This window comes from Stylophora pistillata, chromosome 6, assembly GCF_964205215.1.
Source record: "Stylophora pistillata chromosome 6, jaStyPist1.2, whole genome shotgun sequence".
Taxonomy (NCBI): Eukaryota; Metazoa; Cnidaria; class Anthozoa; order Scleractinia; family Pocilloporidae; genus Stylophora; species Stylophora pistillata.
In genome coordinates this window covers 1,055,961-1,073,023 of record NC_142524.1, presented here as the reverse complement: position 1 = coordinate 1,073,023, position 17,063 = coordinate 1,055,961, and the positions used below count along the sequence as shown (strand labels likewise).

General features: G+C 38.8%; 2 protein-coding genes across 3 annotated transcripts; both read left to right on the top strand.

Moving 5' to 3' along the window:
* The first annotated feature begins 257 nt into the window (after window positions 1-257).
* On the top strand, window positions 258-9,036 carry LOC111344406 (uncharacterized). The gene is made up of 10 exons (XM_088725743.1): window positions 258-397; window positions 910-1,003; window positions 1,841-1,924; window positions 2,039-2,282; window positions 2,466-2,625; window positions 2,762-2,991; window positions 3,247-3,306; window positions 4,381-6,852; window positions 7,655-7,834; window positions 8,209-9,036. The coding sequence occupies exons 2-10, from the start codon at window positions 917-919 to the stop codon at window positions 8,409-8,411; spliced, it is 3,720 nt and encodes a 1,239-aa protein (XP_088581869.1). The 5' UTR covers window positions 258-397; window positions 910-916; the 3' UTR covers window positions 8,412-9,036.
* Window positions 9,037-10,348: 1,312 nt separating this feature from the next.
* On the top strand, window positions 10,349-16,991 carry LOC111344405 (uncharacterized). 2 transcript variants are annotated; one of them, XM_088763530.1, is made up of 11 exons: window positions 10,349-10,440; window positions 10,981-11,074; window positions 11,432-11,500; window positions 11,965-12,223; window positions 12,653-12,803; window positions 13,232-13,452; window positions 14,220-14,288; window positions 14,465-14,749; window positions 15,104-15,391; window positions 15,698-15,781; window positions 16,048-16,991. In XM_088763530.1, the coding sequence occupies exons 2-11, from the start codon at window positions 11,006-11,008 to the stop codon at window positions 16,344-16,346; spliced, it is 1,794 nt and encodes a 597-aa protein (XP_088619656.1). In that variant the 5' UTR covers window positions 10,349-10,440; window positions 10,981-11,005; the 3' UTR covers window positions 16,347-16,991. The 2 variants fall into 2 exon arrangements, with proteins under 2 accessions (XP_088619656.1, XP_088619657.1); XM_088763531.1 differs by lacking the exon at window positions 15,698-15,781.
* Window positions 16,992-17,063: the final 72 nt, after the last annotated feature.

The following is a 17,063-nucleotide window of genomic DNA, read 5'->3' as shown; positions in this document are numbered from 1 at the left end:
AAGAACAATTGAGCAAACTATCTAAAGATCTCTTAAGCGCGGGAAAGTACGTGTTTCCAAAGCGGGATTGGGTTCAGTTTTGTTTATGATTGGTAGAGCGATCGAGTGGCGCAAGTTTTCTGGACCAATCATGGAGCAAGGTAAAGCAAAATTAATGCAATCCCGGAATTGAAAACTGCTCTACTAAATAAAAGTCAAGTACTCGTGTAACTGTCATTGACAGCAACCTGTCACGGGGAAGACACTATGAAGCCCTTATGACCTTCTTAGCTCAAGAAGGAATCAAACGAATTATTAAATACATTGAAATCTTCTCGCTGAATTTTTTCTTTCAAAAATATAAAAAAATATAATTTCTCTTGTGAGCTCATTTGGAGTATGTAAGTTATCTAGAAAGGTAAGTTGAATGATAAAATGTTTTTAAGAATAACCAGCCAGTGGCAAAATGGTTTGATTCTACCAGTTCGTTCTGTAATTTGAAGATTGAAAATTTCATTTAAATACATTTGAAAGCGAGAATTCCGCGAATTTCTTCGAAACTTCAATTTGAGTTTAAATACACGCAATTACAAAATTGACTTAATTTATTGCCATTAGCAGTGCTACATTAGCTGAGTATCACTCTGAGAATTCAATCCTTCTCCTCAGGCCATGAAACAATTTGGAATTTTGTAGATACACTTGACGATAAAAACCAATTAACAGTAACGAATGTGGACTATCAGCAAACCCTGTGTTTACAATTTCAATTCAATATTGTTTGAATGATATTAACAGATATCGCTTCTTATATTTTCGCAAAGAAGAAACCAGCATCTCACTTATCTTAGCTAAAATACCCACTTTACATCAGACCATGAACTAATCAGGAATACATTGCATTTGTCTGTTTTTAATATTTTCAAATAGTTCTCCAATGTCTGCCCGTAAGTCTCACGCCTCAAAGAGATGGCTAGTTTTAATAATAACAACAAATTGGATGTTTCTTACCTTTGGTAGAGAGGTAAGTATTCACGGTAAAAAAGAACGTCAACACCTTAATTCTATATCGGATAGAACAGATCCAGTCTTAGGTTATGTGGGGGATAAACGGGAATTGGGTGGAGGGGGGCATTTGTAAAGTTTCTTCTTCATTAATTGTAAACTGCCGCTGGCAGTCTGGAAAAGTTTCCCGCACAGTTTTATAAAGTGCATTAGAACACTGCATGGAAATACGCTTTTGAAATTGATATTATTATTATTATCATCATTATTATTATTATTATTATTATTATAAACGGCAATGTAATGTGAGGCTATACTATATCAGATATTCAGAATCATAGTACTATTTCAGATGTTCACCATCATAGTACTGTTTTAGTAATGGCTGTATACACATAGCCATTGTAGAAAATAGATCGTTAATCGTCGACTATTCATCATCACCGTTGCCCTGTTTTTTTTCTTCATAGCTATTTCAACTTAATGTCAAATTTCACATTTGACATTCGTATCCGTGGTGAGGGGTATAAGTCTTAACCCTAGTTATGCAATTATTCATAGATGAGTACTTGTGGATTGCCTACAACAGGTCTTGAACCGACTCGAAATGTTCTCCATTTAGTGACTTTACTCATTATGTGGTCCATGTACTTTACTATTATCAGAATTGTTTCACGCATGACAATTTTATTATCTCCGAAAGGTACTTTAGAGGAGGTTATAGTTCAATTGAATCTGCTTACTTTTGATAAAAGATTATCTGGCAAAGTTGCCAGCCATTTCCCATTCGTTCATTGTTGGATTATTCTGAGTAAAAGGCATTAGGAATTTAACAGATGTCTCTCTAAATCCCCAGAATAGAGTACTCGTCAAAAGAGACACAACCCTTGAGAATGTAAAAGCGATGTACAATAGATTTGTCAGTGATTCAACAGGAAAGGTAAGTTGAGGTAAGGGAAGTTGCCCGATTAAGATGGTCAATATTATGGAGCTCGTGCTGAATACTGGACAATGTTCTTCAAAGTCTCACATGCCGTTTTATTGGATCACCCAGGCAAAATATGCTGACGCTGGAAATAACGCTTGCTCGATGGACATGCCCCCGTCTGTAACGAAAACACCAGGGATAGTTCATGTGGCTGCATCAAAGCACGACTTCCAGGGTTCTCTTGGATGCGGAGTGTGTCTTAAGATTGTTGGAAGTGGAAAGCCTGCTGCAGCAGATCTGGACGGCTCACCACCAGTCGAAGGAAGCTTAAAAGGAATAATCGTCGACCAAGACGATTCACTGAACCAGGGTGCTGACGGCCTTTCACTGCAATTCTGATTACATCTCTCATTATATCAATCATTGCATTTTTTTAGCAATTTTCAATAATTTCAAGACAAATAATTTGAATGATTCAAGTTGTTACTCATGTGAGATCGGGGTTCTTAGAGGGGTTTGAATCACTTCAGAATCTATCCTTGTTTCACTTTAGGAGACCTGGCTCTACTTCCTCCTCAGACTGGAAGTGGTCTGTGGGAGATCAGCTTCAAAGCTGCTGACTGCCCATCAGCCCAGGGACCAACTGGATACATCCAGTTTCGTTTTACTGGCAGTAATGACATGTATTTCAAACTACAAGCCATGAATGCTAAGTAAGTAACGGCACAAAAATGTTTCTCCATTAGCTACCCGTGACCTACCCACGCACAATCAACACATAAAGAACTTTTTGGTTTTATTTTGTTTGTTTGTTTGCCAAACGTTCTTCATGAATCTCCTACTCTGCAGAGTTCCTGTGGCTGGCATTGAAGCCTTTGAACGGGTAAAAGGCAAGTGGTTTTGCCTCACAAGAACGACGAATAACTTCTTTACCAACGAAGGAATGGGTGCTGTATCATTTCCACTGAAGGTGCGCTTGACTAGTATCATGAATGAACAGCTAGAGGCGACAATCAACGCTCTTAGAAACGACAAGGTTATCAGTTCTGATGTTCAGTTCTCGGACACTGAAGTGAGAGGTGAGAGACACACTAAATCACTTGTAGAGTTGTTCTCACTGATAACTAAATCAGAAGTGAACCCTTCCATACTTAGCCAAACAAAATAATGGGCTGAGTAGGTAGTCAAAGAAGCTACTTTTCTGTCCATATTTCTAAATAGAAATATTCTGTCTTTCCCAACGTAGGGAGGAGGAGATGTGATTCTCGTTTAATTTTTGTTGTGTAAAGAACTTCGATCTTCACCTAAATCTTGATCTCCTGACATTTCCACAGGGGGATCACCTGAAGGAATTAAATGTTATGGTCAAGGTGACAGACCCTCTTCTCCAGAAGGTAGGCGAGCACGAGGTTTCCGTCAATTTTGGTGCATCTTTTTTACGAGAGTCACTTTATTATGCCTCCTTTCTAAAACTTATCAAGCTCCCATATGGGTGGACCAGCGTAATAAAACGAACTAATCATATGATACAAATTTCATAGGTATTGGAATGTAGATCTCACTTGTAAAAGCCTTTTAGTAAACCCTTCATTAATTTTTTTTTAATTGAAGCTAGGCTAAAAGAAAGTAATTTCCGTGGCTTGATAATGAAGGAAACTCAGTAATGTTATATATATGCGTCCTAAGCTAAGCATCGATCGGCCTTTGACCACACAAGATTCTCGATCTGATAGTTTACGAATGCCTAAACATCCATCTATGAAACAATACCCGCACTATCAATCGTGAAAAATGTATGGTTTGTTGTATTTTGCACTACATTAAAACTTTATTCCTCTCTATTAGTATAGGTAATCACATGATTTCGAGTGTAATTTGGAATAAATAAGCACGACTAAAGTTTTTCAAAGACTAACAAAATTGCATGAGCCCGTAGAGCGAGTGTAAATTGTGGTCTTCTAAAAAAATTTACAAGTGCTTATTATTCCAAATTACACGAGAAAAATCATGTGATTATGTATTAATAATATACATTAAAAAATACGACGTAGCTTATTATAATTACGCAGAAGAAAAGCACGCGCTTCACGTGCAAAAATTATTTATTCAAACCCAGCAAGTGACATTCGGTCAAAACAACCGCGTATGATCAAAAAAATATGATAAAATGAAATTTTCACATCTTTAAGGCGCAAAAAAGTTCAAAGTCTGGCCAAACAGTTCAAGAAATTGTTCAGTGAGTTTAGTAGTTCTGTGAGTTTGTTTGATTATTGACCAATCAGAATGTCTGGTTTGTTACTTTTTTGCACTTAATTAACCCTCTTCTGTACTGAATTAACTCTCTGCTGCATAGCATTGCCTGAAAACTGCATTTTTCTTAACCAATCAGAACTGAGTAATTTTTCATGTATATCATTAAAATATAAAAGCTAGACTAAAAAATAATTAAGTGTTTTGATGCTTAATAGGCGATGAAGGATTCTGTGTGTCCAAAGAGGATGGAATATATGCAGATCCAAAAGACGAGACCGCTTTTTACGTCTGCCAGGGTGAAAAGGCAACAAAGAAATTTTGTCCAACTGGACTAAAATTCAATCCAGTAATATCTTCCTGTGATGTGCCAGAAGATGTAAAATTTGTTGGCGCTGAGGCCGAGTCTGCAGGGCCATTTGACTCAAAAGAAGGCAATAGATGGATTTCTTTACAAGAAGATGGTAACTTGAGGGTTTTTTCGGTAGGTGAAAGCGAAAAGCCAACTAAACCAGATGACAAGGCGATTTCAAAGGTACCGCAACCTCACAAGTTGTTTTCAATCAACATATTCAACGGTGTCCAGTTCCCTGGAACAAACCGAAATAAATCTGCGAGTAGCGGAAGATTTCAAGGACATTTTCAAGATAATGTGGTAAATATCACTTCAGAGGAATCAACTCTACCCAATGGGAAGGCCAAAAATCCCGAACTCGTGCCTGAAACGAAGATTAAATCAAAGAACAACGAGGGCTTGCAAAATGCCTCCAACCCAACGATTGAGGACAATAATTCAGTCACTGTGTCGCCTTCACAAAAGTTACAGCCAGCAAGTAATGGCAACTTGAGTCAGAAAATGGATCAAAAGGAGTGGGTGAGTTATGAAGGAAAAACAAAGAATTCACGTGATTCAGCGGGTATTACTCGCTTGAAAAATTTTTCTGAAAATCATTTGTCATCGAATGATCTAAGTCATTTCAGTCCAACCCCTCACAAGTTATTTGCTATAAACATCTATGGCTCACATCCCCAACTTCTGAGTGTGCAGCATGAAATGAAGACTGCCACTGAGAACACACTGGATAGAGAACATACGACAGAACCAGTAGATCAGTATAGAAACACGAATTCCTTTACTGACCACAGTCAAAAAGTTCAAGTTGACTCATCAGAGTTTCACATTAGTGAAGGTGAGGTGTTAAAAAATCCTGGCCAGCTTACAACTGATATCAACGAAAAGAAAACAGAAAATGCCAATTTTGGGGGCGAGACCAATACGTTTAGCACAAATGATTCCATAAGTTCGATGCCACTTCACTTTAAACTTAAAGTTAACATGGACAACAGTGGAAAACAGCCTGTGATTAACTGCACTTTGTCTGAATGCCTTGAGAATGACTTCGCAATACAGGAAGATAAGACGAATACCTCGAAGCAGCCAGTAAATGGGTCAAAACCAGAACCTATTGTACCGCAGCAGAAACCTGGCGGCGAGAACAATTATAAACTTGACGATTTTCGGGTAATGTTTAAAACTGGTCAGCCAGAGTCAATGACTCAGAAACAAGAGGTGAAGGAATCGCCCGCCCTTCCAAGGAATTTAACAAAAATCATATTACCGCCTCATCTGCAGAATGTAACGAACCTCACCCAGCAGAAAGATTCTTACCAAACTCCTATTCTGCAGTTAAAAGTTTCTGCCAAACAGCAAAATGGAGGCGTGCTTTCTTTACACCATAACGATACGATATCATTAGAAACAGGTAAAAACAGAGAGCGAGGTGAAGTAAAAACAGACGACAAAACAAAGACCATGAAGAGTGGCGAAATCGACAAACCTGACGGAATAACAGGTGTAGATCAACAAGCATCTACTACGTACGAGAAAAACTTCTCAAATTCAAAAGGTTCTTTGGGTGGAAAGTACGAAACTGCAGTGACTACGGACCCAAATCAAGAACCTGACAGCGAAAAGGTCTCTGATAAATTCAAAGAGCAAAAAGAGAGCTCTCCGAACAACAATTTTCAAACCAATTTAAAATCGGACAGTGTAACGAAGCAGCTGGAAAATGCCAATATTAAAAATCCCTTTCTTGAGCAGCAACCGCTAGGTAATCACGATTTTGTTCAAATTCAGAGCCATCCACAACTAAAGATAATTTTGAAAAATCCTGGGAGAATTTTGAATCCTCTTAACAGACGATCAGATGCCAAAGGTCATCACATTGTTAAGATTTTAAAAAGCTTGATCGATAGGCCGCTTGAGTTAGGTTCTAAGCGCAAAGAGGTCGTTTCTATGTTATCTAGTATCGCCAACAAAACAGTTACAGGAACGGCACGAGAGAATATACCTGAAGATGATTCCAGGGCAGTAGAAGATAGTGGAAATATCGCCCAGAGTATCTTAGAAGCAAACAAGGAATACCTTGACGCTATTGCTATGCAGGGAATGGTGTTCAGTGACGGGGATCCTGAAACCGAGAATATGACAAGCATGGATGGCTCTATTAATCACAGTCATGGTTATCGACAGCAAGAATATGAAGCTTCTCGGTGGAAAAGTCCGCATACAGAAGGACAAGATTCTTCAACAGTGACCCATGAACATAGCCTCGACGTCACTACTCACCAAGATGATTCGGTCCACGGTGAGTATTTGATAACTCGACTTCAAGAGGACGGAGGCAGTGGTAAGTAATCCTTAATTTTATTTGTGCGTTATCTTAATGGTTCGTCCTAATAATGAAATAATGGTTAAAGCCGAGAAGTGTACCAAAAAACCGAGAAGTGTACCAAAAAACCGAGAAGTGTACCAAAAATAGACAGCATGAGAAATATGAATCCAATTGCGCTGTGAAAGTTTTGAGAATCGAAAGAGACGTGGTTTACCTTATTTAAATAATGCTCAGAAATCAGACAGCGATACTTCTACAGCGTCATCATTACGGAGACCTGCATGGATAAGATAACACTAAGCGCACTTTACAATTTACAATTTTACAATTTATCACTTATAGAGCGCTGTTTACAATGACAGATGAACAGCGCTTTACAATCAATCCTAACCCGCCCATCCCACCCCAGGGGAGGACATCCATCACACAGTAATCTCGTGCGTGGGAAATTAACGTCTCCTACCTCTAACCCTGTAGGACACGGGACCTCCATTTATTCGTCCCTATCAGAGAAGACTAGAATATCTAGCCATTTCTTGATGTTATAGAAAGGTAGCATATTCTTCTCAATTATTTTAAGACCTTGAGTGTTGGTCCGGCCGGGGACTGAACCCTCGACCTCCCGCACAACAGTCCAGCGCTCTATCCATTGAGCTAACCGGGAGGCGGTTTAAAATAAAAAGAGATACAAGACTAATTAACCGAAAGCGTTTCTTGGTATTAGCAGAGTTAAATCCTCTGTTAACTCTTAATATTACTATTATTACTCACATTATCCTATGAACTCTATTTCCCCTGTATTAACTCTTGTTTTTAGGTGAAAGCGTGAGCGGGATGGGAAGTAGTAAAGATATTGGATCGGGTAAACCTGGACGCGTTAGTGGATCCAAAGTTCTGCATAACAGTCCTGACAGGATGTCTGCCACAGATGGACCGAACGGAGCATCAGAAATGAACGCTTACAGAGGAGGGATGCGTAAACCAAAAGTTGATTCGAGTGAGGACATTTTTTTTCCATACAAAGGAATTCACTCTTTCTGTATCTCTTGAATTAAAAGGGAAATAATTCACAAAATATGTGAGTGAGTGAGCTACGATAAACTTGGTAAAGAACGACGTAGAGTGTGAAAGGAAAAAAGAGAAAATCTGAGTACCTATGCAGATATAAGGTTCATTAAGTTCTGATTTCGTGGTCGAATGCTCTCCTGAGAAACGAAGGAAATCTTAGTGAAATAAAACATAGTTGCGTTAGCCTCAGAAGCGGTCCACTTTCTGCATGCTGTTAGGATGAGGGAAGTTAAGAACGCCCCAATCTCCATAATTGTTGAGATATTACTTTACATTAACTAACATTTAACTTTCTTCTCTCAGGATTGAAATCCTTTTGCATCGGAAAGTCAAGCGGAATTTACACAAATCCTTTCGAACAAAAGAGCTTTATTGTCTGCTCTAATGGAGTGTCAGAGGAGAGAGAGTGTCCTGGGCCTTTGTTGTTTAATCCAAAAGAAAAGATGTGTGATATACCAGATCAGAGTAAAACCCGTGGGAACAAAGAAAAGGAAAGAAACTACTAGCTAAGAAGTGATTGCGATGTGTTCGTCGATAAATCCTTTTTCAGTACTAGTGGCCACTATTTATCTCATGGAAAATTTGCCTTAAATAGAACACTTTAAAAATTTTAGTTTAGTGTACACTGTAACTCGCATTGACGAACAATATCTTCAGACGTTTACATGAATGATGTAATGTGTGCTGGCATGGCTTCCACCAACCAGACAAGTCTGCATTTATTTCCAAATCTAAGAAGATATTTTCCAGCCGAACCTTGGAAAAAAACTTATTCCAGTAAAGCAGAGTTCCTCTCTATGCTCTGATATTTATTTCCTAATTAGCCTGTATAGATATTCTAACCATTATTCTTGGATGGGCCTATTTTAATCGACAGACATCTACAAAGCAACAGAAGAGAATAAAAAGAATTGTAAGACTTAACGAGGATCTCAAAATCTTTCTCGCCGACGATGAAGGCTTACTCTTTGGATAGTATTTCTCGTTTACTTTATGCTCTTTGTTTAGTTGGTGACTAGAAATTACATTTTTGAGGATATGGTTCAAGATGGCGCTAAGAATGAGAGAGATTGTATCTGGTAATGCACCAAGTGCATCTGGTAATAAACTCATGATTTGTTGCCAAGGAAAGTTTCCAACCATTTTATGTACGAACCAGTACCATAAACTGATACGAACATATATACTTCAATCTAATCAGATCTCATTCGGTTAACTCGAGCCAATGATTATTCATAAAACGGTTTTATGTTCCATCGGACTTTAAACAGCTGTTATTAATGATTCAATTATTAATTGTTACCGATGTCGTCTAGAAAAATCAGGAAAGCATCAATTAGATATTGTACAGCCAGCTATTTGACTGATTGACTAATTTAATGACTGACCGATCGACTGCCTAACTGATTGACTTGGCTATGATTGACTGACTGTTGATGACTGAGGAAACTGTGTTTGAATGAAGCAGTTTTCTCGTAGTTTGATAGTTGACAGGAACAGCCCTTTACTAACACCTCCCCACCCTCACATACAGTTTACTTTCCCAGTTCACCCACTGATCTTACATCAGTGGAGGAGAGATAACCCATCCATCTGGGATTCTTCATTCTTGGGTGTGTTCATCAGTCTATGCAGTTACCTATTTACCCTTTGGTGTCTATGGACATTTGGCGTACAATTAAAGAAACCATTTTTTAAAGTTTTGCACTTGAACTGAGTTAAAATTGAAAAACATTGCGAGGTGCCAGTGCAAGAAATTTCTTCTTCTAAACTTGGAGACTAGCTATGGACTCACACCAGGTTTTAAATGAGCATGAAATCAAAAGGAACTCAACTACAGCTATGGTGAATAGAGATTTCACAGAATCCTTGGAGATTTTCAGAGTAAAAGAGTGTGTATAGTGGATCTCTTTCCACCGATGAGGGACTGTTCCATCAGCTATCAAACTAAGTGGGATAAAATATTAATCAGAAGTTTCAACAGTATCCTATGTGGCTTTTTTCGGTGTCTGTGAAAGGAAATCAGTTATTGAAAGAACATTCCTGTGCATTTTTCAAGAGTAACACCTAGTGATTGCGTGGTCTGATCTCGTGGGTGAGTGTAGTCCCGAAAAGGAATGCTGTCTGTGGTGGTGACAGACGTTTCGACAGTCTGAACGGAAGTCATCATCAGGTTCAAGGCTCTGACTCTGATCACAAGTTATCCCTGGTTTCTAACCATTCGCTGTAGTTATACCTTGGCCTTTTTAAAACAACACAAAATATTAAGTATTCGAAAATACCGCGCACGTCGAAGGCATTCGCCCGTGCTCATGACTGAAACATGGTGTCCACATGATAAACCAATAGGATTATAAGGATGGCAAGAGGGTATGACCATAGAAGGATGTGCGAAAGCCTCTACAAATACCACTGACCTTTGAAATTACCCGTTAAACTGACATGCCAATGAGGTCAAGAATAATGGTTTCGTAATGCTCTTTTGTGTTATTGTTTGTTCTTTGTTCCTTTTCGTTAGTAACAACAATGAAAACGGTAAGTTATGTCTACAGACGTGTAAATGGAAACATATATTACCACATCCGAGTTTAGGGCAATTTAATTCCAGATAATATGAGGACTCAGTAAGATGAATCATGAAAGTGAGAAATCATTGAGATCGTTGTTTTACCACCAGCTTACAATATCAATACTAATTCATTTCAAGCTTCGATTTGTTTGTTAGCGAATGTCATTCACCCAAGAATGTTAAGTTAAAGGTTGAATTCAAACCTTAAATTGCGACAATTTTTTAATCTTAGCTAAAGGTACATAGAAGTGTAAGGAACTAACTGTTTTAGTATATTTTACTTCGGTAATATTTGTTTAAATTTAACACGACTTATTTGACTGGATAGCAGGTGATATGGTTTTGAAGTGCACGCTCAATCACCACTTTAAACTGATAACATGAATCAAGTCTCGCAACGAATTAAGAAGTGAGACAGGTGCAGGAGTAGTTTTCCTTCGGAGTTGGTAAAAGAGTTCCATCATTCACAGCACAGACCTCCAACTTACTCTTATATATTATTGCAGAATTTTGAGTGAGATTTTAAGAGCAATGAATTTGCTAACCAGACGAAAAAGCTTAGTGATACTGGTTCTTTGGCTGGGTGTAGAATTTTCTAAGGTTTGTTTGTTTGTTTTTGTTTTGTTTTGTTTTTTAATGTACTTCATCAGACTCATTAATTTCCAGGAAAAGATGCTTTGCATCTCTTAAAAAGCTTTTTCCATTTCCATGCAGTGGTGTCGAATTCATAATTTAGTCATCCAGTCTGCTCGCTGCAAAAGACTTTTTATGGTGCCGCCTTCTTTCTGCTTGTCATTTATCTCTACAGTAGAGCTGTCTAAGTATGCAATTCTCAATCTATCATCACAAAACAGTTATTCTGACTCAAAAGAGTATTAATTGTAATTGATGTTTGAGTCAGTACCCAAGAAAAGTTATATTAACAAATGTGAATTATGTACATTCTTTTACCCTAAGGCTGTGACGGACTTTCAAAATCTTATGGCAATATGGCGTCACTACAGTGGTCAACTGATGGACGGAAACGTAAGTGGCCTTTTTTCAGCATTGAATAAAAGATGAAAAATGTCTCACAGGTGAATCAAACTCCATTTTTTCTAATTAAAACTTGTGATAACGTTTATTCTTCTTGGACGAAGCTGCTTGAATGTCTATTTGCAAGATTGTTTCGTTTGGGGGATGGTGTAAAGTTTCCCGTGTAGTTTGTCGTAAGTGTCTTTTACGTTGGCAGCCAGTTTGATGCACGTAGGACCCAGCCCCTAAAAAGGGTTAGGATGGGGATAGAACCATTGAACAAGAACGAGATTTCTCGGCAGATAGTTTGATGCACGAGGGATCCAGCCCCAAAACAGGGCTAGAATAGCATAAAACTATTGAACAAAAACGAAATTTTCATACCATACGAACGCCCATAAAGTGCGTTTTGTCTCCACTTTTGAAGTCTACGTCAGTCGATACAACAATTACTGTTTCTATGTATCACAAAACAGAGCTCCTACTATGGTTATTATAGAGGAGGTGGAGCGTGTTCTCTAGACCCCTTAACATCAGACTACAGCCATCAGGGTTGGATCAAGGTCGCAGCAGGTGACGGAGAGTTTCAAAAATCACTTGGCTGTGGAATGTGTGTGGAGATTACAGGTGAAGGAATTCTTGCCGATCTGACTGAAAAAAGAAGAATACCCAAGACACCAATCTTAGGCCCAATATACGCGTTTGTGATAGATCGTTGTGGAAATTGCAAACAAGGTAAAAGTAATTGCATGTTGCTTTTCTGCATTAAGATGACAGAAACAAATACCAGTATAAATCACTCCGAAAACATGTTTAACTATTTCTACTAATTCTAATTCTTTTGAGAGCCATTTTCCTGTGCCTTCTTCCTTGTTCCTGCTCCCTCCCAAACATTTCTTTAAGTTGTTCCTAGGTATTTTTCCAACAATCATGCAACTTCGATAGGGATCAAAAACTGCATCCGCAAAGCTAAGAAACATCGTATAAAAGGCGAAAGAAGGAAAAGAGAAATTTTTTTTGAAATTCACTCATAAAACCGAAATTGCGAATGAATAACTTATTTCATTCCGACAACAGCACTCGATTCAAAAGGCGTAATTTTTTTATCCCTAAGCGCTCCAGTAATGTACGGACATTCGCACTGACTGCGTCAATTTATTTCAGGGTTCGACTTGTATGCCCCTGGTTCGAACCAGTGGAAGACTCAGTTCAGAGCGATTGATTGTCCAAAAATAGCCGGTATCAATGGGAATATCAAGTTCAGATTCATGGAAAGCAACCCATGGGCCATGAAACTTCAACCTCGAAATTCCAGGCAGGTTTTCTTTGTGATATATGCGCCAAATTAGGATTAAAAGACGAAAACCGCTCGTATATATATTTATCACTGGTAGCTTTCGAAGTCTGCGACGGGTCATTCTGGAGAACGTTATGTCGTCATTCGTGATTAGAAACGTTTAATGCGTTTGGCTATCCTTTAAATAGCTGAAGGTTACTGAGATCAAATCTGCAGCGGCTATTGCAGACGTCTCGTAATGTTTTGTACTGATCGTGATGAGTGAAGCAATACTTTTGCTCGTGAATGTTCTTATATCTTACAAAATCATTCCTTAGAAATCTTTCCTTGTGATGTTTATCATTCTAATGAGCGTTTTAGGCCCAAGGAGACACCTGAAATTATCTACTGTATATCCTTATCAGTGAAAACTATTTTCCTCACGGGGCTTTTTTACTTTCTTCCAGGGTAGTGACGGTCGGACTAGAGATTTTCCATGGAGAGAGGTGGATTTGTCTCCCGAGAACAGATGATAATTTCTTCCTTGTGGGATCAGCTAGTAAAATAGGATTTCCCTTGCGAATACGCTTGACAAGTGTTAGCGGAGAGCAAGTGGAGTCGACCATCACAGAGCTAAAGAATGGTGTTGATCTCACCTCTTCTGTGCAGTTCTCAGGGTTCATAAAAGGTTAGTCACGCGTTAGATTCAACTAATAAGAGCTATAACCAGGGATATACTGTTTGTGGGTTAATAAAGTATCGGCAGGATTTAGTCGGAAATGCAATCATTTTGTGACGATAAGAATTCCACAAAACTTACCTTCTTTACTATTCTGTTTACAAAACATGACGCACGTGTCATATATGAACTTCGTAATGAGTCTTGCTCACCAGTCTCTGTCGCTCAATGGTGGAGCATCGGAGTAGGGAAGCGATTCTTCATGGGGACTCAATTTTTTACTTTGTCCTACGCTCGTGACAAGACGAAAAACATCTTTCTTTAAGAATTCCTTTTATCGCCGAAATATGAAGTTGAACGACAGTACCATTTTGTTTCAGAGGAAAAGGGGTAATTATGTCTATTAAGTTATTTACAGCTGTGACATTTTAGTTTAATTTATTAACTGAGTTTAAATGTAAATCGGCAACAGTAAAGAGTTAAAAATATACTATGGCTATTTTATTTTATCCACCCAGTTGATGAAACCAAATACCAAATTAACCTGTTAACCCCCCCCCCCACCCCCACCACCACCACCACCAACGCAGTACCACATTTTCTTTAGAAACTTATCCCTTTCTTAACTATGGAAGAAGTCAGAATGTTTATGACGACCTATTTTCAGTCAGTGTTTGATCTGTTTGTCAGTTCATTTTATATCATCTGATTTCACCTCCCGTTTTAGCAGGCACGTCACGTCAGGTCACACTGAGTAATGCCTCCTTTTCTACTAGGAAGTGACCCACGCACAATCAAATGTTATGGTCAAGGTCCAAACTTAGGGAAAAGTAACGACGAAACAGGTAGGAAACTTCTAACATGATCGAGTAAGCTGACATCTGAGATAAAGACACCAGTGAGTGCTATTAAAATAGTCAAGAGCAGTTACGATCCCTTGGGATCAAGTCTCAACAAGAGCCATCGAGTTAAAAGCAGTTTTATCCTCTCAACGTTTATTTTGCTCTCTTGGGTTTAATAGGTGACGAGGCATTCTGCAAAGACAAACTTGATGGTTATTACCAAGATAACAGGGATTGTGCAACATTCTATCAGTGCACAAGAGGCGTTACCTACCGACGACGCTGTGGTAAGGGCCAGGTATTTAATGATATCTTGAAGTCATGTGACAATCCGGCTAGCTTTCCATGTAGCCAAAGATCACTCATCAGCCCTCCAAATGCTGACAAGTTTATGAGTCCAGCGATACCCCCCCCGAGGATGGAACTGAACAAACACCAACCGACCCCGAATTTCTTACAAAGAGGTATGTAGAGTAGTTGTTCTTGTTCATCATTTGAAATGCACAATGTCTCTATAACTTTTTGAAAATAATTATCGAAAAATTGAATCCGCTGGGGACGATAGCGAGCAATTCGAATAAATAAAAATCGAACTACACGTTTGTAAAAGACAAAAACATTAATGAATAAAAGCCTCGGCCCGTCCACTATTTGACTCCGATGGTGGTTGTACCAAAACTGCATGAAAACTAGAAATGGCCCAGAAGTTTCATTCTCTAATTGGCAAAAGGGAACTAAGACATATCTCTCTCGATGAGCAATAAGCATTTGACTGTTTTGTTTGAAATTGAAAATCTCTGATTGCCCTCAATTTCCAGTGGACCAAAACTTCTGCGTCACTAAATATGATGGCTTCTACGAAGATCCCAACAACTGTACATCATTTTACCAATGTCTTAATGGCAGAGCTACAAAGAGACATTGTCTGAAGGGAATGGTGTTCAATGCCTTACTGAAGTCATGTGATACACCACAGAGCTTTCCATGCCGGACGACAGAAGGCACTGAAGTTGCGCAATCAGAATCCAATGAGCCGGAAGAGAAACCAACCCACCGTCAAGGAATGGACACAGGTGAAAGCCTGGGCTCGAGCAATCCAGTGACAGGTAGGCATATCAAAAATTTACTCAAGAATGAACATTTTATTCAATTTTTTGCTGGATGAAAGTCCACCCAGATCTTTAAACCTTTGAGTACGACCGAAAACTATCTTTTCCCCCAGGTATATTGCCGTGCGACTCGGGTTCTGGACAAGTCAGTTATATCCGTTAACTGGGGAGCCAAGAGCTTCCAATCTGTCCATTCGTGACAGGTTAATGAATATAAGTCCACGAAATCCTATTTATAAAAAGGGCCAAAAATACAAAAATGGAAACTTTCCAAACTCGTTCTTTGCTTTCTTCCCTTTTCAGACAGAAATGGAAACAGACCACTGACATTAGTAAAACCAGTTAAACCAGCCATAAAATCCGACGCAAATACTAACGAAGTCATAGGTAAAATGGGCGCTTTATATCTGCAATCGTTTTAAATGCAGTGGAACAACACCGTTGACAATAAGACCACTATGAGGTTTAGATTATGAAAATCGCAAACTACATCAGTTTTAACAGAACAAATAGAGTATGTGACTCATACTATGGCTTCTAAATATTCTGAAAATTTATTTTTGGAAATTTATCTGAAAATGAAACATTTATGCTCACATGGAAGTAATCATCGTTTACACGCATCTGTTACTCTCTATTCTGTATTTTAATAGTGGACAAGGAGTTCTGCCTTGAGCGACCAAACGGAAATTACGCGGACCCTTACGACTGCTCAGGATTCTACTCGTGTTCGCTGGGAGAGACGAAGAGAGAGACCTGTCCGAGAGGTTTACACTACAACTACAACACGGGCGAGTGTGATTGGCCCTTCAATGTTAAGTGCACCCCACCCCCGCCTTATAAACCTCGGATACGAAAAGTGTCGGTGTACAAACCGGGTAACGATAAGGCCATGACTATCCATGGACTCATAACACATATCATGGCTGTCGCAAAGAGGCGCACCATCTGAAAGGTGTAGAGGAAAAACCACCCAACACAAGCGATGCGAAGTAGTCCTTGGACCAAAAAACTGACATTCGTACATTTAAAGTTTCAAATTTCAACCAATTTTACAATTTTAGACGGAAGAGAGTTCAGTTTGCCAATCAACTATGATGAATGTAATTTTTGGTCGACTATCACCCAGAAAATCAGAATACACGACAAACTACTTTATTTCCTTTACGAATCCATTTGGTGTATCAAAATCTCTAAACTTTGAGAAAAACAATATTTTTAAAAGATCTTTCTCACGTCCACATCTTCATGAAAACAGTCTTACATAAAACAGTTTCTCGCCGAAAGAAGGTCGTTAACGAGGAAAACACCAAGCAACAGGATTTTGTAAAATTGAAATTGCACAATTTGCGTACATCAATATTTGTCGTATATATGCACGATCCTTCGCAGTAAAGCACTATTTGAGCAATAGTGAAAATCAGACCTGAAAAAAATTTCAGGCCTGTACGGGATTCGAACCACTGACCTCTGCGATACTAGTGCAGCGCTCTACCAATTGAGCTAACAAGCCAACTGGGAGCAGGCCATCAAATTAATTCGACATAAACCCGTAGATGATAAATCAAACAACAACAAACATATGAAACATATGTATGAACTGCGGTTATGAGGTCAGTGGTTCGAATCCCGTACAGGCCTGAAATTTTTTTCAGGTCTGATTTTCACT

Bases quoted from the DNA above. Each gene is read 5' to 3' on its own strand.
- LOC111344406 (XM_088725743.1), top strand. From the start codon at position 917: ATGTCTGCCCGTAAGTCTCACGCCTCAAAGAGATGGCTAGTTTTAATA. The intron at 1,004-1,840 runs GTAAGTATTCAC...CTAAATCCCCAG, and splicing joins TTCTTACCTTTGGTAGAGAG to AATAGAGTACTCGTCAAAAG. The intron at 1,925-2,038 runs GTAAGTTGAGGT...TGGATCACCCAG, and splicing joins TCAGTGATTCAACAGGAAAG to GCAAAATATGCTGACGCTGG.
- LOC111344405 (XM_088763530.1), top strand. From the start codon at position 11,006: ATGAATTTGCTAACCAGACGAAAAAGCTTAGTGATACTGGTTCTTTGG. The intron at 13,453-14,219 runs GTTAGTCACGCG...CTTTTCTACTAG, and splicing joins GTTCTCAGGGTTCATAAAAG to GAAGTGACCCACGCACAATC. The intron at 14,750-15,103 runs GTATGTAGAGTA...CTCAATTTCCAG, and splicing joins CCCGAATTTCTTACAAAGAG to TGGACCAAAACTTCTGCGTC.